The sequence below is a fragment of the Muntiacus reevesi genome, chromosome 2, assembly GCF_963930625.1.
Source record: "Muntiacus reevesi chromosome 2, mMunRee1.1, whole genome shotgun sequence".
In the NCBI taxonomy this organism is placed as follows: domain Eukaryota; kingdom Metazoa; phylum Chordata; class Mammalia; order Artiodactyla; family Cervidae; genus Muntiacus; species Muntiacus reevesi.
Genome location: NC_089250.1, coordinates 267,331,005 through 267,353,874, shown reverse-complemented (window position 1 = coordinate 267,353,874; position 22,870 = coordinate 267,331,005). Strand labels below are relative to the sequence as shown.

General features: G+C 52.4%; 2 protein-coding genes across 2 annotated transcripts; both read left to right on the top strand.

The window, feature by feature from the left end:
• The first annotated feature begins 9,822 nt into the window (after window positions 1-9,822).
• On the top strand, window positions 9,823-15,992 carry CA11 (carbonic anhydrase 11). Its single transcript, XM_065920701.1, has 9 exons — window positions 9,823-10,394; window positions 10,483-10,557; window positions 11,313-11,455; window positions 13,289-13,474; window positions 14,051-14,146; window positions 14,294-14,366; window positions 14,476-14,630; window positions 14,893-15,058; window positions 15,866-15,992. The coding sequence occupies exons 1-9, from the start codon at window positions 10,328-10,330 to the stop codon at window positions 15,889-15,891; spliced, it is 987 nt and encodes a 328-aa protein (XP_065776773.1). The 5' UTR covers window positions 9,823-10,327; the 3' UTR covers window positions 15,892-15,992.
• Window positions 15,993-16,365: 373 nt separating this feature from the next.
• On the top strand, window positions 16,366-22,782 carry DBP (D-box binding PAR bZIP transcription factor). The gene is made up of 4 exons (XM_065926451.1): window positions 16,366-17,140; window positions 18,028-18,438; window positions 19,948-20,159; window positions 22,294-22,782. The coding sequence occupies exons 1-4, from the start codon at window positions 17,002-17,004 to the stop codon at window positions 22,507-22,509; spliced, it is 978 nt and encodes a 325-aa protein (XP_065782523.1). The 5' UTR covers window positions 16,366-17,001; the 3' UTR covers window positions 22,510-22,782.
• The last annotated feature ends 88 nt before the right edge of the window (window positions 22,783-22,870 follow it).

Here is a 22,870-nt window from a genome sequence, read left to right as displayed (position 1 = left end):
GACCCAACAGGCCAGAGGGGTGAGGTTAAAAAAGGCAGGAGGTAGTAAGTACTATGGAATGGAAGGTCATCGGGCTTATGATTTTTCATGTCAACTTGGCCTCTGAACCCACGATGAAAAGCAAAATTTCAAATTTGAGTGACCTTTGTAGGAGAGAGTGAGTACTTTGAGGGAATCTCAGACAAAAAGATATGACTTACGGTTCATTGGTGCCTAGAGAGAAACCTATTCTTTCCCTGAGAGAAAAAGCAGGCCTGACCAATGGGGAGTCTAGCTGCACCATGATATCATTGGGTGCTAGGCAGTGAGAACAGGCTCTCCCACCAGTGTTCTGGGTATGCTCCAAAGGAGGTTGAAAAAGGCAGAAAATAGCTTGCAGTAGGTGACTGTTAGACCCCCAAGCTACCAATATAATCCTGTATATGGGGAGGCATGCCTCTGGCCTCCAACAGGGCCCTGGCTGTGGGCATATCTGAAGCAGGAGTTAGGAATCTTTAAGGGGTTTTATAGGGCTACCCAGGTGGCATTAGTGCTAAAGAACCCACCTACCGATGCAGGAGACATTAGAGATGAGTATTCAGTTCCTGGTTCCAGAAGATTACCTGGAGGAGGCATGGCCACCAACTCCAGTTCTTGCTTGGAGAATCACATGGACAGAGGAACCTGGCAGTCTGCAGTCCATAGGGTTGCAGAGAGTCAGATATGACTGAGCAACTTAGCATGTCAAGGGGTTTTCTTTTTTTTTTTTAAGGGGCTTTCTAAGAAGAGTTCTCTCTTTCAGAAATCGCTGGATGCCTCATCTTGCTCTTTCCATCCTTTTCTGAAGAAATTGAGGCTCTCAGGGAGACTCCACTTTGAAATGGGGGCAAGGATTGAACCCCACATGTGTTTGGGTTTGTCTGGAATGAGAGAGGCTGGGAATCTTAACAACCATCACACAGCAAGTAGCCAGTGTTCAGACTTAGTTCTCTGAGCTACCCAATAAGTAGCCACTGCCACATTGGTAGTTGGTGGCTAACATATCAGATAGCGCAGGTAAAGAACATGTCCACTATCACAGTAACTTCTATTGGATGACACTGCTCTAAAGGTGATTTTCATGAAATACATGGGCTCTGGAGCCAGACTGCCTGGGTTCAAATCCCTCTCTGTCCCCTAAGTTTTCCCATCTGTAAAATGGGAGTGGTGATGATGATGGTAATAGGAAATAACCCACAGGGCATATTATGAGGATTAAATGAATTAACGTGTCTGTAGGGTTACCCCAGTGGCTCAGTGGTTAAGAATCTTGCCTGTGATACAGAAGACACAGATGTGGGTTCAATCCCTGGGTTGGGAAGATCCTCTGGAGGAGGAAATGACAACCCACTCCAGTATTCTTGCCTGGAGAATCCTGTGGACAGAGGAGCCCTACAGGCTACAGTCCATGGGGTCACAAAGAATCAGACACCAAGGAAGCAACTGAGCATGCATGAACATTTAGGGACTTTCCTGGTGGTCCAGTGGCTAAGTCTCCGAGTTCCCAATGCAGGGGGCCTGGGTTTGACCCCCCAGTCAGGGAACTAGATCCCACATGCCACAACTAAAGATCTCTCATGCCACAACAAAGATTGAAGAGCTCAAGTGCTGCAACTAAGACCTGGCACAGCCAAATAAACAAATAAATACTTAATTTTTAAAAGATGTGTATGTAATGAGTTTAAAATAGTGTCTGCACAGAGTAAGAGCTTTTGGAGTTTGTTTTCCTGATTTAAACACCTGGTGGCCAGACATTCCCCAGGAGAGGTGAACCCAGAAGGTGAGATCATAGGTCAGGAGGATTTTTGCTGGACTCCCCTAGGGAGTGGGAGTTGAGAGCGTGGGCAGGAAGGGCTGTGGGAACCACCCAGGCTCAGAGAGTCCTGTCCCTGCTGCCTCCCACCCAGGGGCCAGGGAGGTAGGAGATGAAAGTGAGGAACAGGGCAAGCCCCATATGCTCCTTATGACCCAAACTTTGTTCCCAGCGCCCAAGACTAATAGGCATGAAATCCACATCTGGGCCCCACCTCCGGCTGGCCATTCCCTCCCGCCTCTGGGCGCTGAGCCCAATCTGTCTTGTTGCTATAATGAGGGCAGCACAGGTGGCTTCTAGAACTCAGAAGAGGCCCCTGCCTTCCACAGCATCGTTGCTGGCTTCCTGCAAGAGCAGACTCCTAAAATGTGTGTTAGCTGAGGATGAGTTTGCCCAGCAGAGGAGGTAGAAAGAAAGGCCAAGTTAGAAGTTACAGTTGTAATGGCTAGCACTCTGAGTTCTGAATCCAGCGATCTGGGTTCAAATCTCAGTGGAACTTGCAATCCTTGCTTTTTCCATGGACAGAGGAGCCTGGCGGGCTATAGTCCGTGGGGTTGCAAAGGATCAGACATGACTGAGCGGCTACAATTTCACACTTTCACACTTTCAGGAAGTCGCAGTTGGTGCAAAGGTCCAGAAGCCAGAGGGCCCGGTATGGTCAGAGAAGAGGTCTGAGGCTGGAATAAGCAGGAACCGGGACATATGGGGCCTCTAAGACCAGGGTGAGGGCCTGAGTTTTTTCCCCAGGGGCACTAGAGAGCCGTGGGAGATTTATGAGCAGAGGAGGGGCAGGGTCAGCCCTGTATGAGCAACAAACATGATATGGACAATTGTAGAGGTGGCTCCATTCACTGGGTGAGCCCAAAGAAGGCCTTGAACCCAGACTGCAAGTTGGGTTCTCAGAGGAAGTGACATCAGAGGTAGGTCTTGAAGGACACAGAAAGGAATCGGTCATGACTAGAAAGGCGGAGGGTCAGGGAATTTGTCCAGGGGTGCTGGGGAGATACGGGATGGGTGTGACTTGAGGAGAGGCCAGGTCACCTCTGGACGTAGAAGACTCCTCTGGGATCCCTAGAGGCTAGACTGGAGGGTGAGGGAGACTGGGGGTGGGGGGAAGGGTTGGAGAGAGGATCCTGGTGGGAAAAGATGCGTTCTGAGCCAGGGCTGGGCTTATAGGGACAGAAAGAGGGTCAGAAAAATGTCATCTACACTGGAAAGACTTCCTCTTACCCCCATATAAGAAGAATTTTCTCTTACCCATTTCTTTTCTTTTTTTAATTAATCAATTAATTTGACTGTGCCAGGTCTTAGTTGTCACAGGCAAACTCTTAGTTGCAGCATGTAGGATCTACATGCATGCATTTCGAGTTCAGAGTCTTAGCCACTGGACCACCAGGGACGTCCCCACTTCCTCTGCCCTCACGATACTGTGTCCTCTGTCTAAAATCCCCCTCTGCCTTTCTTTTTTCCTTCTTCTTCTGAAATTGAAGTATAGTTGATTTACAATATTGTGCTAGTTTCAAGTGTCCACAAAATGATTCTGAGGGCAGGAAAAGGGGGTGATAGAGGGTGAGATGGTTGGACTCATGGCATGGACACAAGTTTAAGCAAACTATGGGAGATAGTGAAGGACAGGGAAGCCTGGGGTGCTTCAGTCCATGAAATGGCAAAGAGTTGGACATGATTGAGCAACCGAACAACAACTATATATATATATATATATATATACTTTTCCCCGATTCTTTTCCATTATAGTTTATTAGAAGATATTGAATAGGGACTTCCTTGGTGGTCCAGTGGTTAGGACTCTGCACTTTCAATGCAAAGGACTTGGGGTTCAGTCCCTAGTCCAGGAACTGGGATCCTACATGCCTTGCAGTCCAACCAAGAAAAAAAAAAAAAAAAAAAAAAAAATATATATATATATATATATAGAGAGAGAGAGAGAGAGAGAATACAGTTCCCTCTCTTATACAGTAGATCCCTGTTGTTTATCTATGTCTTTATTTTAAAAGAACATATATAATTGGATTTAGGGTTCACCCAGATAATATGGGATGATCTGATCTCAAGATCACCATCTTAGTTACAACTGCAAAGACCCTTTTGCCAAATAAGATCCTATTTACAGGTTCCAGGGGGATGTGTCTCTTTTGGGGGGGATGGGGGGCACCAGTCAACCTACGACATCTTGGATGAGTCAATTTCCTCTCTGAGCTTCAGGGGTTCTATCTGTATAATGGGGCTAATACCAACCCCCACCTCAAGGGGCAACTTTGAGGGTTAACAAAACCTAAAGAATGCATGGTCCAGCTCCAATGTCTAGGAAACCCTCAGTCAGAGTGGCTGCCATTTCTTGCTGATTGATTTTTTTCCATCCGAGCTGGGTTCTTCTGCCAGTCTCTTCCTGACACTTCCCCATTTCTCTGCACATATGTCTTTGTCATAATTTCCCCATCCTTCTTTGTTTCTTACCTGTGTCATTTTGAGCAAGTCACTTATGCCCTTTGAGGCTTGGTTTCCTCATCTGTCAAATGGGATAATAACTTTCTCCTTTTCATAAAGAGACTGTGATGATTACAAGAGTGAGTCCTTAGAAAGTGCTCAGAATTTTGCCTGGTATGTGTCAGATGCTTTACCTGTGAGCTGCTGTCACTGTAGTTATTTTTATTATTACCTCATTATTATTTTTTTTTATTAGTTGGAGGCTAATTACTTCACAACATTTCAGTGGGTTTTGTCATACATTGACATGAATCAGCCACAGAGTTACACGTATTCCCCATCCCGATCCCCCCTCCCACCTCCCTCTCCACCCGACTCCTCTGGGTCCTCCCAGTGCACCAGGCCCGAGCACTTGTCTCATGCATCCCACCTGGGCTGGTGATCTGTTTCACCATAGATAATATACATGCTGTTCTTTCGAAACATCCCACCCTCACCTTCTCCCACAGAGTTCAAAAGTCTGTTCTGTACTTCTGTGTCTTTTTCTGTTTTGCATATAGGGTTATCGTTACCATCTTTCTAAATTCCATATATACGTGTTAGTATGCTGTAATGTTCTTTATCTTTCTGGCTTACTTCACTCTGTATAATGGGCTCCAGTTTCATCCATCTCATTAGAACTGATTCAAATGAATTCTTTTTAACAGCTGAGTAATATTCCATGGTGTATATGTACCACAGCTTCCTTATCCATTCATCTGCTGATGGGCATCTAGGTTGCTTCCATGTCCTGGCTATTATAAATAGTGCTGTGATGAACATTGGGGTGCATGTGTCTCTTTCAGATCTGGTTTCCTCAGTGTGTATACCCAGAAGTGGTATTGCTGGGTCATATGGCAGTTCTATTTCCAGTTTTTTAAGAAATCTCCACACTGTTTTCCATAGTGGCTGTACTAGTTTGCATTCCCACCAACAGTGTAAGAGGGTTCCCTTTTCTCCACACCCTCTCCAGCATTTATTGCTTGTAGAGTTTTGGATAGCAGCCATCCTGACTGGTGTGTAATGGTACCTCATTGTGGTTTTTGATTTGCATTTCTCTAATAATGAGTGATGTTGAACATCTTTTCATGTGTTCGTTAGCCATCTGTATGTCTTCTTTGGAGAAATGTCTGTTTAGTTCTTTGGCCCATTTTTTGATCAGGTCACTTATTTTTCTGGAATTGAGCTTCAGGAGTTGCTTGTATATTTTTGAGATTAATCCTTTATCTGTTTCTTCATTTGCTATTATTTTCTCCCAATCTGAGGGCTGTCTTTTCACCTTACTTATAGTTTCCTTTGTAGTGCAAAAGCTTTTAAGTTTCATTAGGTCCCATTTGTTTAGTTTTGCTTTTATTTCCAGTATTCTGGGAGGTGGGTCATAGAGGATCTTGCTGAGATTTATGTCGGAGAGTGTTTTGCCTATGTTCTCCTCAAGGAGTTTTAGAGTTTCTGGTCTTACATTTAGATCTTTAATCCATTTTGAGTTTATTTTTGTGTATGGTGTTAGAAAGTGTTCTAGTTTCATTCTTTTACAAGTGGTTGACCAGTTTTCCCAGCACCACTTGTTAAAGAGGTTGTCTTTTTTCCATTGTATATCCTTGCCTCCTTTGTCAAAGATAAGGTGTCCATAGGTTCGTGGATTTATCTCTGGGCTTTCTATTCTGTTCCATTGATCTATATTTCTGTCTTTGTGCCAGTACCATACTGTCTTGACGATTGTGGCTTTGTAGTAGTCTGAAGTCAGGCAGGTTGATTCCTCCAGTTCCATTCTTCTTTCTCAGGATTACTTTGGCTATTCGAGGTTTTTTGTATTTCCATACAAATTGTGAAATTATTTGTTCTAGTTCTGTGAAAAATACCTTTGGTAGCTTGATAGGGATTGCATTGAATCTATAGATTGCTTTGGGTAGAATAGCCATTTTGACAATATTGATTCTTCCAATCCATGAACACGGTATGTTTCTCCATCTGTTTGTGTCCTCTTTGATTTCTCTCATCAGTGTTTTATAGTTTTCTATGTATAGGTCTTTTGTTTCTTTAGGTAGATATACTCCTAAGTATTTTATTCTTTTTGTTGCAATGGTGAATGGTATTGTTTCCTTAATTTCTCTTTCTGTTTTTTCATTGTTAGTATATAGGAATGCAAGGGATTTCTGTGTGTTAATTTTATATCCTGCAACTTTACTATATTCATTGATTAGCTCTAGTAATTTTCTGGAAGAGTCTTTAAGGTTTTCTATGTAGAGGATCATGTCATCTGCAAACAGCGAGAGTTTCACTTCTTCTTTTCCTATCTGGATTCCTTTTACTTCTTTTTCTGCTCTGATTGCTGTGGCCAAAACTTCCAACACTATGTTGAATAGTAGTATTACCTCATTATTATTATTACTACTACTGCTTTGGTTTCCTTTATCTTGTCTCTGTCTTTCCTCTCTCAACACATTCCTGCCTTCCTGAGTAAGTGCCTCACCAACCTCTAAGCCTTGAGGGTCACTGAAAGCCTTGAGTGTCTAAGCCTTGAGAGTCTGTCTCTCTCCCTTGCTGTCTCTCTTCCTCTCCCCATTTATGATGAGTTTATTTTACTTTATTTTTTATTTTTTGGAACACGTCATGTGGCATGCAGGATCTTAGTTCCCAAATCAGAGATCAAACCCACAGCTCCTGCAGTGGAAGCGCAGTCTTAACCACTGGTTAAGTCCCACAAAGTCCCTCTGTGATGGTTTTGAAAGAAGCCCACATTCTTTGATATCCCTCTGTTCAAGAGGAGGAGCTCAATCTCTTTCTCTTTGTTTTTGTTTTCCTAAGGTTTTATTTATTTTGGCTGCACTGGGACCTCAACAACTTTGTTGGGGTCCCAGTGCAGCCAAAATAAATAAAATTTTAGGGGGGGGAAAAAAGCATCAATCCCTTTCCCTTTGAATGTGGGCTAGACTGAGCAGCTCACCTCCAATGAATAAAAATCCACAGCTTCCCTAGTGGCTCAGGCAGTAAAGAATCTGCCTGCAATGCAGGAGACCTGAGTTCAATTCCTGGGTTGAGAAGATCCCCTGGAGAAGGGAACAGCTACCCACTCCAGTATTCTGGCCTGGAGAATTCCATGGACTGTACAGTTCATCGGATCGCAAGGAGTCAGACACGACTGAGTGACTTTCACTTCCAATGAATAGAATAAATAGGTGATGGTGCTAGGAATTCCCTGGCAGTCCAGTGGTTAGGACTCAGCACTTTCACTGCTGGGGCCTGGGTTCAGTACCTGGTCAGGGAACTGGGATCCTGCAGGCTAAGCATCGTGGTCAATACCCAAATAAAAGTGCTGGTGTGTGACTTTGGACATAGGCTACATAAGACACTGCTGTCTCTCCAGTCATTTGCTCTGAGGGGGAGCCAGTAGTTCTGTTGTGACCCAAGCAGTCCTATGGAGAGGCTCACGTGGTGAGTGTTAGGGTTCACAAGGGGCTCATAGTGTATAATTAACATATTGCCACTGTGACTTCATCTCTTGTTTGTCAGGTCACCACAAAGGGCCATATTTTAACTATACGCTATATATATGTGTGTGTGTATATATATATACCTACATACACACACACACACACACACACACACACATATATATATAGGCTTCCCTTGTGGGTAAAGAATCCGCCTGCAATACAGGAAACTTGGGTTTGATCCCTGGGTTGAGAAGATCCCCTGGAGAAGGGAACAGCTACCCACTCCAGTATTCTGGCTTAGAGAATTCCATGGACTGTATAGTCCATGGGGTCCCAAAGAGTCAGACAAGACTGAGCTACTTTCACCCACACGAGCCCTTTGTGAACCCTAACATTGAGCACCTGAAGCCTCTTGTCAAGGGCCATGTAGGTGAGCTTGAAGGTAATCTTCCAGCCCCAGTCAAGAGTCCTGATGACTGCAGCCCTGGCCAATAGCCCACTGGCCCTTCATGAGAGTCTGAGCTCTCTGTTGTTACAGGAGCCAGATTCACCCAGCTGAACCGCTCCACGGTTCCCACCCCTCAGAAGCTGTGGGACAATAAACACATGTTGCTCTAGGCCATGGAGTTTCAGGGTAATTTGTTATGTGACAACAGATCACTAGTATACCTTCCTTTCTTGTATTGTCTTGGTGTCTCTCTCCACTTCCGGCTCTCCCAGGCATCTCTGTCTTTCTGCATCACAGTCCTTGCGTGTCCATTTCCAATTCTCTGTCTCTGAATGCCTCTGTCTTTCTCAGCCCTCTTTAGTCTCATCCTTCATGTCCGTTGATCTGTTTCTGGGTCTTTCTCCCCAGATCTGGGTCTCTGTCTCTGTTGATACATACCTCTTCCTCTACATGAGGGGCCCTCTTTACAGATGTGCATGGGTGTCTGCCTCTTTCTCTGTGCTCGCCTCTCTCTGCTGCTTCCTCTCAGCATGTGTCTTCATGTCTGTCTGCAGATCTGGTTTTCTGTCTCCCCCTGCACACCTCCTGCCTGGCGTCTTGCTCTTCTGTCTCGAACCTGCTGTTTGAGGCCCACGCGCGCACTCTCTCTCTCTCTGGGTCTCTCTGCTTCCATCTCTAAGTTTGTCTGTCTCTGTCTCTCTGTGTATCTTTCTCTGCCTCCATCTATACCTGTCTCATTTTGTATTTTTTTCCCCAGTCATTTGCGGGGCGGGTGAGGGGGGGCGGTGTCCTCTATCTCTGCCTCCTCTATGTGTGTATCAGTTTCTGGATTTCTTTCATTCAAGGTATGGAAGTCGGTCTGTCTCTCCTGCCGCCATCTCCTCCCGCCCAAACCTGCAGCCGCCCCACCCTGCCCTCTCTTCTCTACCCTGCATCTCCCTCCATCCTGTCTCTCTGTCCTGATCTCAGGCTCGCCTTCCCCAGCCTCCACAGTTCCCTGACCTCACCTCTGCTCTCTCTTCTCTGCCTTCCCGGCTCCACCTTCTGCCTCGCTCTTTCTCCCTCTCCAAGTCTCTGCCTCCCTCTCCTGGTCAGCCGCCCACACCGCACTCAAGTCTCCCAGGGGATCCCCTAGCCGAGTTAAGGGAGCCCCTGGTGGAGGCCCGAGTGATGCACTGGGCGGGGGGCTGCAGGCAGTGATGCAGGCTCCAACCTGGGTCCCCGTGAGCTGGGGGAACCCCTGATCCTCTGGGGCCAGCAGCTCTGGGCGCAGAGACCTCGTGGACTCTCCCAGCTCCACCTTAAGCGCCCCCCCTTCCCTCTTCTGCGGAGGATGGAAACTGCCAGCTCTTGGGCCCCAGGTGTCCGGGCCACCCCCGCCCCCAAGGCCCCAGCGCATCTGGGAGCTGGGGATCAGCCCCCCAGTGACCCCTCCATCCTGCCCCTTGGACACCCCCACTCCCCAGCCCGGAGAGGAGGGTTCTCTGCTGTGAGAGCCCCCACCCCCACCCCCAAACAACGACAGAAAAATTAAATAACTGCAAGAGAGAGAAGAGAGGGAGGGGCAGGAGGGAGGAAGGGAGGAGAGAGACAGAGAAACTGAAGAGGCAGGAGAGGAGGAGGTGGGGAGGGAGAGAGGAACTGGAGGCTGAGAGGGAGAGAGTGAGGAGGAGAAGAGGGGAGAAGGGAGCAGGGAGAGGCAGGGACCGAGAAGGAAGGGAGGGAGGAGGAGGTGAGGGAAGCAGGATGGAGGAATGGAGTTAGGGGGCCTGGAAGAGCTTTTAATGAAAAGAGAGCGAAGAAGGGGAGTGTGCATTAGGAACCCAGAGGGAACCCGAGGGAGAAGCAGAAGGCAGAGAGGGGAGTAGGAAGATCGGGAGGTAGAGCAAGCCTGGAGGGTTCGGGAAAAGAGGAGAGAACGGGGAGGTAAAGCAAGGGGGGAGAGGAGAGAGGAGAGGGGGTGGGGGTCTCAGTCCCCCATTGCCACAGTAACTGCGGAACTGGGACTCCCTGTAGGGAGGAGCGGAAGGCTGGAAGTCCTGGGAGGGGTTAGGGTTCCACAAAGAGGGGGAGAAGCTGACAGAGGGCCGGCGGGACATTGGGAAGGGGTCACCCCGAGGCCTCTTGGGGATGGGGGCTGCAGCTCGTCTGAGCGCCCCTCGGGCGCTGGTACTCTGGGCCGCACTGGGAGCGGCAGGTAAGGCCTGGGGGGTTGGGGCAGGAGCCCCTGAGGGAGGGATGGGGTGGGGCGCCAAGGAGAGGGGTGCAGGCTGCTCTCTCCCCAGCGCACATCGGACCCGCACCTGACCCAGAGGACTGGTGGAGCTACAAGGATAATCTCCAGGGAAACTTCGTGCCAGGTGCAGCCGGGGCGGGGACTCTGGAGTCTGTGCTGCCGAGCGCTTTCTTCCTGAGACCCAGAAGTCCTCTCCTTCCCGCCCGCCCTCCCCACGCCCCAGACCCGAGGGTCCCAGCCCCTTCCTCCCTCCTCAGGAGGCCCAGTTTCTGAACCCGAGTGGCTCAGCATGGGACATTATACATGCGCATTTCAAGTAGTGAGTGGGAGTGACTGGAAGGTAACAGTGTGGGGGTGGAAGAGTGTGTGTGTATGTTTCCTGGGAAAGAGGCAGGTAGGTCCCGGCTCTTGCTGAGAACCAGAGGTTCAGTGGCCCCGTTCCCCCGCCGCCTCCTGCCCTCTCTAGCAACTCCTTCCTCCTACTTCATTCATTATCCGGCTGTGGGACAAGGAGATTGAAAGAACTACAACTCCCACGACCTCTGGGGCAGGCAGGCAGCGAATGGGTTGTTTTGCAGTCCCGGGGCCTGTGGGAGTTGTAGTTTCTTCCCCCAATGACAATTTAAGATAGGTTTGATCAAAGAGACTTGGAGGTGTTAGGGGAGTGGGGGGTGGTCCTTAGGAAATGCCTCCAAGATGCTTCTAGGACCCCAGGAATCTGGATCCCAGCCCCCTCCTCCCTCAGAGCCAGGAGTCCATTTTCCCAGCCCTTCCTCTCCTGAGATCGGGGAATCCAGACAGCCTTCGTGGCGGGCCCCAGTTAGGGATCCAGTCCTTATTTCTGACTTCCTTTTCTCCCTATCCCACCTCGGCTCCCAGGACCTCCCTTCTGGGGCCTGGTGAACGCAGCCTGGAGTCTCTGTGCCGTGGGAAAGCGTCAGAGCCCCGTGGATGTGGAGCTGAAGAGGGTCCTCTATGACCCCTTTCTGCCCCCGCTGAGACTTAGCACCGGGGGAGAGAAGGTAAGGGACCTGGTGGGCGGGGTTACCGAATCCACTGGGGCGGGGCCTGAGTGGGGATCAGGGGTGGAGCTTTGAGCTGGGAGGCTAGCCTTGGGGGAGGAGGTCTACTCGCTCCGTAGAGAGGAAGCTAGTTACACTCGCAAATGATCACCGATTCTTCCCTCCGCAAACATGGCTCCTAGTCTTCCCCTCTCTTAGAAGCAATGGTAAAACAAATCGTCTCCTGGGTCAGGCACTGTTTTCAAACTTGATGAATCCTCTAATCTTCACAGCATCACGAAATAGGTGCTATTATTATCTTTATTTTATGGATACAGAAACTGAGGCACAGAGAGGTTAAGTTAGTTACCTGAGGTCACACAGCCAGAAAGTGCCAGGGCTGGGATTCAGACCTCGGCAACGTAGTTCCAGAATCCACGCTGTTGCCCGCGTTGCAATATTATTTCTTAGAAGAGCTGGCACTCCCTGGTCACCCAGCCAAAAGTCTCAGAGCTTCCCCCCCCCCCCATTTCCTCCCTCACTTCCGTTTCCCTTTTTCCTTTCTAGTTTTCCTGCTAAATAGCATTCACTTCTTGTCCCTCCACTGGTCCCACCATCATCTTGCATTGGGACTGATGCTATAGCATCTTTGCTGGCCTGCTTCTCTGCCTCCTGCAACCCATTCTCCATCCCACAGATAGAGAGATGTTTACAAACATAAACTGGATCATACCACTCTCTCCTACTCAAAATCTTTTTGTTAGGATAAGTAATGACAGCATACACTTACACAGCACTTAGCCTGTGCCCGGTACGGTGCCAAATGTGTTATATCTATTCAATTATTTAAATAAAAACACAAAATACCCCATCATTGCCCACAAGGCTCTGCACCACCCAGCTCCCATCACCACACTCTCCTTTGCTTACTGGGCTCTGGTCCCAGGCTTCTTCACTGTTATTAAAATAGGCCACCTCAGGGCCTTTGCACAGACTGTTCCCCCTTCTGGAATACCCTTCTCCTCACTCCTTGCAAATAACCCCTCCTTATCTTTCAGGTCACCATTCAAATATCACTTCCTCTTGGAAGCCATTCCTGACACCCCACCCCTACTCCATTCTCTGGGTTTCCTTTTTTTTTTTTTTTTTTGGCTGTGCTGCTTGCAAATTCTTAGTTCCCCACCCAGGGACTGACACCCAGGCCCCGGCAGTGGGAGCACAGGAGTCCTAACCACTGGACTACCAGAGAATTCCCTGGGTTTTCCACTTATTAGAACTCCCAATGCTCCTCAGTGTGCGCATAGGATGTAATTAATTAAGCATTTACTTATATGATTCAGTATTTATTGTTTCTCCTTCATTCGAACAGAAGCTCCATGAGCTCCAGAGTTTTTGTCTACTTGCTCATGGCTCTCTCCCTGGCATCCATGGCACATAGTAGCAGCTCAATAAATACTTGTTAATTAAATTCACCACTATTGAGCTTCTACCAAGGATCAGCCCAGAGCCTGGAAAGATTTTAGTGTTCAAACTATTCAGTTCAGTTCAGTCGCTCAGTCGTGTCCGACTCTTTGTGGCCCCATGGACTGCAGCACATCAGGCCTCCCTGTCCATCACCAACTCCTGGAGTTTACCCAAACTCATGTCCATTGAGTCAGTGATGCCATCCAACCATCTCATCCTCTGTCATCCCCTTCTCCTCCCGCCTTCAATCTTTCCCAGCATCAGGGTCTTTTCCAATGTTCAAACTATGCCAAATGATTAAATGGATATTGGCTGTGGGAAATGTATGAATGGAAAACAGTCGGGAAAAGATTTCTCACATTCCCATGACCGCCTCCGCCTCCCCCACAGCTCCGCGGAACTCTGTACAACACCGGTCGCCATGTCTCCTTCCTGCCTGCGCCCCGGCCTGTGGTTAATGTGTCTGGGGGGCCCCTCCTTTATAGCCACCGACTCAGTGAACTGCGGCTGCTATTTGGAGCACGTGATGGAGCTGGCTCTGAACACCAGATCAACCATCAGGGTTTCTCTGCTGAGGTGATGGCCGCTGACCTCTGACCCTCGACCTTCACTCTAAGTCAACCAAATTCCTCCCACCTCCTGCATGCATGCTCAGACGGTCAATTGTATCTCTTTGCAACCCCATGGACGGTCGGTAACCCACCAGGCTCCTCTGTCCAAGGGATCCTCCCTGTAAGAATACTGGAGGGGGGTGCCATTTCCTCCTCCAGGGGATCTTCCCGACTCAGGGATCGAACCCACATCTCCTGCGTTGGCAGGTGGATTCTTTACCACTGGGGTGGCCACCTGGGAAGCCCTCCTCCCACCTCACCCTCCTCTTTTTTTTCCTTTAAAAATTTTTAAAATTTATTTTTAAATTAAGGATAACTGCTTTATAGAATTTGGTTGTTTTCTGTCGAACATCAGTATGAATCAGCCATAGTCACCCTCCTTTTCATCCCTCATCCCATCTTCCTCCACAGAATCCACAGCCCCCCCCCCACCTCGTGAACACTAATCCTTAACCTGACTTGGAACCCCAAAGTTGCTCCCATTGCCCATCCTGCCCTCCCCTTCTTCCAGGAGACCCCGCTCTCTGTGCTTCCCTCTTAGGTGCAGCTCATCCACTTCAACCAAGAACTCTATGGGAACCTCAGCGCCGCCACCCGGGGCCCCAATGGCCTGGCCATTCTCAGCCTCTTTGTCAATGTGAGCCCAGGGAGGAAAGGAGAGTCTGGACCTGGGGTCTGAGAAGAGGGAGCTAGGAGGCCCAGTCTTTGGGGTTCTAGGGGAGAAAGGGATTGGGGAAGCTTGGGTTTCTGGGTTCCTCTCTCTTCACTGCATACCTCCACACAGGTGGCTGGTAGCTCAAACCCGTTCCTCAGCCGCCTCCTTAACCGTGACACCATCACCCGCATCTCCTATAAGAGTAAGTCCCTGGGCACTGGGCGGGGCGGGGGGTGGATGGGGGATGGTTTATGCACATAGGGGAGTTCTGCAGGGACATCCCTCTTCACTCTGACATGATATTCCTGCAGATGATGCCTACTTTCTTCAAGATCTGAGCCTGGAGCTCCTGTTCCCTGAGTCCTTTGGCTTCATCACCTATCAGGGCTCTCTCAGCACCCCACCCTGCTCGGAGACTGTTACCTGGATCCTCATTGACAGGGCCCTCAATATCACTTCCCTCCAGGTGACCCTGTCAACCCATTTCCCCCTCTCCCTGCCACCCCCCAATCCGTTCCTTGGCCTGGGTGTCCCCTTGCCTCACCTACCCTTTTACCCTCGCTTGACAGGGAACTGGAGGGGATTCGGGGGTCCGACCGTCCTGGGGCTATCGGGGGCGGGGCTGATCAAGACTCCGCCCACCCGCCCCCAGGGGCGGGGCTTCCTGCCCGCTGCTTCCAGGGCTATTCATTACTCACTCCCAGTTTCCCACCCCGCTTTCGTGGCAGATGCACTCCCTGAGACTTCTGAGCCAGAATCCTCCGTCCCAGATCTTCCAGAGCCTCAGCGGTAACGGCCGGCCCCTGCAGCCCTTGGCCCACAGGGCCTTGAGGGGCAACAGGGACCCCCGGCACCCCGAGAGGCGCTGCCGAGGCCCCAACTACCGCCTGCATGGTATGATGCAGTCTGCAACCCCTTCCACGTCTTGGTCTAACCCACTTATGTGTCTCCCCTTGATGTTTCAATATGATGCAGTCCAACCCCTCCCTTGCTGCTTTTGTGTGACCCAGCCTCCTGAACTCTCCCTCGCTCTTTCTCCCTTTGTGTCAAAGTGGTACAGCCCACCTTCCTGTCATAGACCATTGCAAGTCCGTGATTTGCTATTCTTCACTGCCTGCAACTTGCAACTCGGTGTATAACCCGAGCCCCTTGGTTTCCTTGTGGTACGATCCTGTACTGGTCCGTGGTTCTTATAACTAGGGCTTTCCGAAATGGTACAACCCAGATCCTTTCCCCTGTTTTCATGAGGTACGACCCTATACTGTACCATAATCTGGCACGTCCCTTACTGGAAAAAAAAAAAAAAAACGAAACACAACGTGGTACACTCCCCTTCTCCCCCTACTGCCTCCTCGTGGTTCAGTCCCGTGATCTAGTCCACCTCGCTGGCTTCTCAACATGGTACAGCCCAGACCTCCCCATGAATGCCTTCACGTAGTTCAGCCTAATGCTGAAACTGGATGTCCCTATTCCACCCTCCTGCTGCCCCGCTATGGTTCAGCCCAGTGCCAGGCAACCTGGCCGTTTCCCCCAGCTTGTCAACCTGGTACATTCCGATTCCCCCCTTTGCAGCCTCCCTGTGGTAGAGCCCCGCGTGGCCCACACCCCCCCACCCCCTACCCGCCCCTTGCACGCCCCCTGCAAGGTCTATCCATCCTATCTTGCCCTAAACTAACGTCCTCTACCCGTGTCATCTTACAGTGGATGGTGCCCCCCATGGTCGCTGAGACTCCCCATCGAGGACTGCGCCTGCCTTTCCCAAGCCTCTCCACAAGGGGAGGGTAGTCACCCCCAAAACAAAGCTATTAAAGGGACAGAATACTTCCTGTATCTCCGTGGTCTCATTCTAGGCATGGCGGGGAAACATTTGGGTACTAAAGAATAGTAGCCTTCTTCTAGAAACCATCGCCCTCTTCCTAAACCCCACTAGTCAATTTTTTGGCTTCCGGTTTCCCGAGCGTTACTTGGATGTGTGGCTCCTTTAAGCAGCGCTTCTCCCCTCCCACCCAATTACCCACCCTCTCGGGTAGGCAGCACGCGCAGAGCCATGTGCTTCCCCCTCCCGTCTGCCTCATTGGCCCGAACTGGGTCACGGTCCCGCCCCCAGAGCCATCTCCCATTGGGTAAATGTAGGTCAGGGTCCCGCCTCCCTCCAAAAGGCAAGGTAACTTCACGCTCTGAGCCCCTCTCTCGCACTTCTGGGCCTTGGCGGATCCAGGGGTCCCATTGGCTGTGCGTCTAGAGGGGTCAGGACGCGATTGGCCCGCGCTTTCAGCTGGAGGGAGGCACGCGGCTGGGGTGCAAGGCCAGAGTCGGGTGGGGGCTGAGAGGAGGGGTGCGCTCTGTGGCGTCGGGTGTTTTGGTTTGGCTTTTTTTTTTTCCGCGAAAGAAGTTTGCTTTGGCCACGCCTCAAGGCAGCCGCCTCCCTCTGCCCTCTCCCCCGGCGGTCCGCGCACACCTCTCGGTGCAGATTGCAAAGCTCCTTCCTTGGAGAGAGCCGCAGATTTTGCCAGAGCCAGGCTCGCCCACCTTGTACAAGGAGCGCCTTGTGTCCCCCTGAACTCTCAGTTGCAAAGAGCCGGCCGCCTGATTTGATCACCCCCTCACCCAGACTGTATGCTCTTCTGGGACCCTCTTGAGTTGCACGTTTCTGCACCAAGGACTGCAAATCCCCGTCGCTCCTAGGATTTGCAGTATTCTGGATACTGGAGGCTTGCAAGCTACGCTCGCCCGCCTCTGGGCAGACACTTGCCCGAACCATCGGAGTGTGCCGCTGACTGGCAAGCCAGCTGTTCGCCTCTCCATGAATCCGTGAGCCTGCGGGCAGGTGCCGGGCGATGGCGCGGCCTGTGAGCGACAGGACCCCGGCCCCCCTGCTGCTGGGAGGCCCGACTGGAGCCCCCCCTGGTGGGGGAGCGCTGCTTGGGCTGCGAAGCCTTCTGCAGGGGACCAGCAAGCCCAAAGAGCCAACTAGCTGTGAGTTCTAGCCCCCATCTCACCCAACTCAGACACCGTACTCCCGTAGGGACTCAAATGCGGGGAGGGGTCCCCAACTACCTTCTAAGTGCCAAGAGTCCATCCTCTTTAAATACCCAAAGTCCAACCTTTAAATACCCCAATACTTAGGTGTTTAGACCCTAGCTCCCAGGACCCAAAAGTACCGGCCCTCATGCCAGTCCACCCGAGGACTCAAGACTCTAGGCCCCAGCCCCGTCTTCCTTTTGGTTCCGAGCGCCTGGACCCCTGGGGTCCAGGGAGAAGGGAGGGGGGTGTGTCGAAGGCTCACACGGTTGTTACACGGGCTTGGGCGGGGCCTCCTGGGGTCACATGGCGTCTAGGGATGAGGAATGTGCCCCAGGAATAGAGCCCCTTCCTGCCCCATTAAAGAGTGTGGAGGCGGGGAGAAGGGGGTACTGTGCGCCGGGTGTGTGTGGGGGGGGAGGGGGTTGTAGATTACAGAGTGATTACAGAGTTGTCATTTTTTTCTCTCACCTGCCCAACCCTCCACCTACCTCTGTCTGAATTTCCGCTCCCCTTCCTGGGTCTCCTTCCCCATCCCTCTTTGCATCCCTGTCCTCGGCTCTTTCTGAGTCTCCGCCCCTCTCCTGGTCCACCGTCCCCGTCTCTGTTCTTGCTTTCTGGGTCTCTCTCCGTCTCTGAGCCTCTGTTTCCTGCTCTCTCTGGGTCCTTGCTCTCGTTCTCCGGTCTCTCTCCCACCTCCTTTCTGTGTCCCCGCTCTCTGGATCTCTGCGGTGCGGGGATCTATCCCCTCGTTCCTCGCCTTTCTCTCCACTCGGAGTTGATTCTTTATCTCTTCTCTTCCTCTTCCTCCCCACCCTGCCCTCTCTTTCCCTGGCCCGCAGGTCTCCTGAAGGAAAAGGAGCGCAAGGCGCCCCCGCCAGCGGCAACAGTCCCCGGGCCGGGCCTGGAGACGGCGGGCCCGGCGGATGCTTCAGCTGGGGCGGTGGTGGGCGGCGGGTCCCCGAGGGGACGCCCGGGGGCTGCGCCCGGCCCGGGTTTGTTGGCGCCGCTACTGTGGGAGCGGACACTGCCGTTCGGCGACGTGGAGTACGTGGACCTGGACGCCTTCCTGCTGGAGCACGGGCTCCCTCCCAGCCCGCCGCCCCCGGGCGGCCCGTCGCCAGCGCCCTCACCGGTGCGCACTCCCGCACCCTCCCCGGGGCCCGGCTCCTGCGGCTCGGCCTCCCCTCGCTCTTCGCCCGGGCACGCCCCCGCCCGGGCTGCCCTCGGGGCCGCCGGCGGCCACCGCGCAGGTGCGACTGCGGGGGCGAGGCAGGGTCCCGGTTGGGCGGGGCTTGGGCTCCAGAGGGCGGGGCTGTGCGACTGGGGTTTGGGAATGTGGTTCTGGGGCTGCATGCCCGAAGTCCGTGACCCCTAATCGGGAGACGTCGAGAGATGTGTCCAGATTTTGTGTTCCTTAATGAATCAGGGAACCGGGTCTCCCGCACCCCTATAGGAGATGAGGGACTTGGGACCCCAAGTTCCAGGAAGCCTGCCCAGTGGTGAGGTCGTGTGAACTTTTATGTGGGACGTGAGGACAAAGGGTCTGGAAACTCGAGGAGTCGGGACTGAGATTCCAGAACACCGGAGTTTATTCTGGACTGCGCCCCAAAATCTGGGCCCGGAATCGGTGCAACTGGGGTAGGGCCGGACCTCCTAGGCCCTTTGCGAGAGAGAAAGACAAGGGCTGGGCACAGACCTGTTTCTCCAGGACAAAAGGGACTGGCGGCCCTGCTTCCTCGGTCCCCCTAGTGGAGAGAGGCGGGCGCCCCGGATCCCGGGAGTCCTTCAGAAAGGATCGTCGTCCTAGGTCTTTCATTGACTGGGGCAAGGACTGAGCTTTCTATATTCCTGCAAGAGGTGTCCTGGGGTCCCAGAATCGTGCTTATGCCAGTGGCGAGAATGTCTGGGACCTGAGAACATAGAGGGGGGCCGTCCTCGAGTGTTCCGTAGAAAGCAGAGGGGCCTTGAGAGCTGAGACCCCAGGGAGCCAGAGGAAAGGTGGGCACCCTGCGGTTGCCAGGGTCGGACAGCAGGTCGGGGATTCCCGGACACACCTGATCCTGGTCCCGACCTCCCCGCGGGACTGAGGCCCTCCCCTTCCCAAGCGCACACTCCCGCGCCACGTGAGTCCTCCTCCCAGCTCCGTGCTTCGCGCACGCGCGATCACGAGAGAGGGGGCGGGACTGGAGAAACGTGAGGGCGCCTGCGGCGGCGGGGCTGGGGGGGTAGGAGGGCGGGAAGCAGGCACCAGCACGTGACTCGGCCCTGAACCTGTGTCCTCAGTTGGCCCCGGCTGGCGCTCTCTTAAAGGTACAGGCAGTCTTTACGCTTGAACCAACCTCAATGCTTCCTCACTCTTCGGACTTAATAACTCTTAAGAAGCTAACTTGAAGTGTCATCAGGACACTTTTCCTTGGGATCTAGGCTTTGGTCGGGGATTCAGTTAAGAAGGGTGGGACTGTAGGAAGGAAGCTAACTCTAAAGCCCTGAGGTTTTTAGAAGCAATGATCCAGGTTCTTGTGCTACTTAGGGCAAGTCACATAGCATTGGGCCTTGGTTTTCCTGTGTGGCAAGTGGGAGTTGGTTTCATGACTGCTAAGCATCTTTGTGGCTTAGGGAATCTTCATATTTTATATTAGGGAGGTTAATCCCTGGTGGGCTTTATGTTTGACCCCAAAAAGGACCTTCCTTGGTAGCCTCTGGGGAACCCCTTTCCCCAAATAATTACACCCTCAGGTGGTACATTCTGTTTTCCCAAGGTCTGACCTCTCGGGACACACCCAGCCCTGTGGACCCAGATACGGTGGAGGTGCTGATGACCTTTGAGCCTGACCCAGCAGATTTAGCTCTGTCCAGCATTCCGGGCCATGAGACCTTTGACCCTCGGAGACACCGCTTCTCCGAAGAGGAACTCAAGCCCCAGCCAATCATGAAGAAGGCACGGAAGATCCAGGTGCCAGAGGAGCAGAAGGTGAGTGTTGCTGGGTGTGGGACACAGGCTTGTGCATGCTGGCCCCACAGCCCGAGATGGCCCTCCTTTCACAGTCAGACCTGGGTTTCTCACCATGATTAGCACTCACGTTTTCAAACCTACAGCCAAGGACCATGGGCAGCTGCACGGGGGGCAGAGGTTCAGGTTCGAGATTTGTGAAAAGGGAATCATTGTGGGACTCCGACTCAGCCAGCCGTGCTGGGACTGGTTTTACAGGCTTGGAGTTTCTCCTATCAATTGGACCCAAAACCCTCACTGTGGCAGGCTTCAGGGTCTACTAGTCGCTACACTTGCTAAGGATCGCATCCCTTCGGAATGGGGTATCAGCTTGTTTCTTCTGAGCAGCCAGCTTGGCTGGGGTTGGTCTTCTGGTTTGGGGCATCCTTCAGGGCAACAGGGCTTCCCTGGTGACTCAGACAGTAAAGAACCCGCCTGCAATGTAGGAAACCTGGGTTTGATCCCTGGGTTGGGAATATTCCCCTGGAGAAGGGAATGGCTACCCACTCCAGTATTCTTGCCTGGCAAATTCCATGGACAGAGGAGCCTACCTAGCTACAGTCCACGGGGTTGCAAAGTGTCGGACCCAAGTGAGCGACTTTCACTTTTTCAGGGCAATTGCATCTGCCTAGGATGAAGACTTTGCCAGCCCCTCTAGGCCTTGTTTTCTGGACTCACTGGTGAGAGGCCTCAGGTTCTCATTTGCAGCCAGGGCCACATTCCAATTTGAGGTATTTGGCGCAGTAACTGCAACTTTCTAGCACTCTGTCTTTTCCAGGCCTGGGGTCTTCCCTAAAAGCGGTGCCTGGGCCTGGTCTCACAAGACTTTGCCATGTCCTTATGTAAGACATAGCTACTTGAACCAGTGAGTGAGTACGTGCTAAGTCACTTCAGTTATGTCTAACTCTTTGCGACCTCATGGACTGTAGCCCTCCAGGCTCTTCTGTCCATGGGTTTCTCCAGGCAAGAATACTGGAGTGGGTTGCCATGCGCTCCTCCAGGGGATCTTCCTGACCCAGGGGTCGAACCCACGTCTCTTGTGTCTCCTGCATTGGCAAACGGGTTCTTTACCCCTAGCGCCACCGGAGAAGCCCAGTGAGTACTGGCCTGTAAACCAAATCTAGACCAGTGGTTTCTCCTGCCACAGGGCTCTGTTGTTAGGGACTGGATTTGCCCTAGCAAGCAGGCACTAGCCTTTAATGGAATGAGGTTGCAGGGGCATCTTTCAGAGCTCTGGGTGGTCCTTGTTGCTAAGGAGTGGTCATCCCTCACAGCCAAATTCAAGGACTGGAGAACTCTAAATGATGGTGTGGGAAGGTCTCGGGACAGACCCTTTTGCACCCAGGGCCTGTTGGGAGGAGGCAACTCCCTGGCCTCTATGCAAAGTCACTGGATCAGAGGGACCTTCCCTGGCAGTCCAGTGGTTAAGACTCCGAGCTCCCAACACAGAGGGCACAGTTTTGGTTCCTGGTTGGGGAACTAAGATCCTGCATGCTGCACTGTGTGGCCAAAAACAAGACAGTAATCGAGCCAATGCATCAGAGACTGGCTGTGGTCACTGGGACCACTTATACCTCACTTTTGTTTGCTGAGGAGGGATAAGGTCGCCTTGGCAACCAGGTCAGAAGGGCCCAGCTCTGAGAGGTGTTTATGGGACACCAAACCCCATCACTAGGAAGCCCAGCAACCAGGATCTGAAAAGGTGATGTATAGGGCTTTTCACTAGGAGATGCCCTCAGGCCCTGAAGGCCTTGTTGCTAGGGAACCGATATCCTTAGCAAACCAGGGAGCTAACTGCAGGCCTTTTGTCAAGTGAGAAGAGCTTGGGTCTGCTTTGCACAGTGGAGACTATAAAGCTCAGTTGCTTAAGGTAGGAGGCTATCTCCTGCCTTCGCTGTTGCTATGGGCACACTTTCCTTAGCAACCAGAAGGCCAGACCCTTGGGTACCCATCCACTGGAGACCTGGTACCCCACTGCTGCGCCAGAAGCAGCCCCCGGGGCAGCGGGGGCTCTCCTAGCTGTAGTCTGGTCCCAGAAGGCACAAGCAAAGCTGTTCCTCCCTTCTCTCGCTGGGGCTGGGCCCCTCTGGACCTCCGTACTTTCCTGCCCACCCAGGACGAGAAATACTGGAGCCGACGGTACAAGAATAACGAGGCAGCCAAGCGGTCCCGAGACGCCCGGAGGCTCAAGGAGAACCAGATATCGGTGCGGGCGGCCTTCCTGGAGAAGGAGAACGCCCTGCTGCGGCAGGAGGTGGTGGCCGTGCGCCAGGAGCTGTCGCACTACCGCGCTGTGCTGTCCCGATACCAGGCCCAGCACGGAGCCCTGTGAGGCCGCCCCCACCCCACCCCCCAGGCGGAGCTCTCCTCCGCCTCGCTCAGACTTGTGCCCTGACACCCTCTTCCCTTCCCTACCCTGTGGCCCACGGGCCGGCCAGCTGGGTGCCCCAGGGACGTGATGATGCAGATAAATACATTTATATTTTTAAGAAAAAGCGAGCCTCCCCGCTCCCGTGAGGGAGCGGGGAGGGTCCTGTGTGTCCCCCATCCTCCCACCGCCTCCGTTAACACGATCCTGAATAAATCTTGAGAACCCCAGAGCCAGCTGTCGTGGGGGAGGAGGCAGCTCCCTGGCCCTAGTTAAAGGCCAGCGGGTTACGCTGGCCACAGTCCATGGGCAGGTCTGGGCTTCG

Coding starts and splice junctions, on each gene's coding strand:
- CA11 (XM_065920701.1), top strand. CDS start 10,328: ATGGGGGCTGCAGCTCGTCTGAGCGCCCCTCGGGCGCTGGTACTCTGG. Junction 14,631..14,892: donor TCAATATCACTTCCCTCCAG/GTGACCCTGTCA, acceptor CTTTCGTGGCAG/ATGCACTCCCTGAGACTTCT. Junction 15,059..15,865: donor CCCCAACTACCGCCTGCATG/GTATGATGCAGT, acceptor GTCATCTTACAG/TGGATGGTGCCCCCCATGGT.
- DBP (XM_065926451.1), top strand. CDS start 17,002: ATGGCGCGGCCTGTGAGCGACAGGACCCCGGCCCCCCTGCTGCTGGGA. Junction 17,141..18,027: donor GCCCAAAGAGCCAACTAGCT/GTGAGTTCTAGC, acceptor CCTGGCCCGCAG/GTCTCCTGAAGGAAAAGGAG. Junction 18,439..19,947: donor CGCCGGCGGCCACCGCGCAG/GTGCGACTGCGG, acceptor TGTTTTCCCAAG/GTCTGACCTCTCGGGACACA.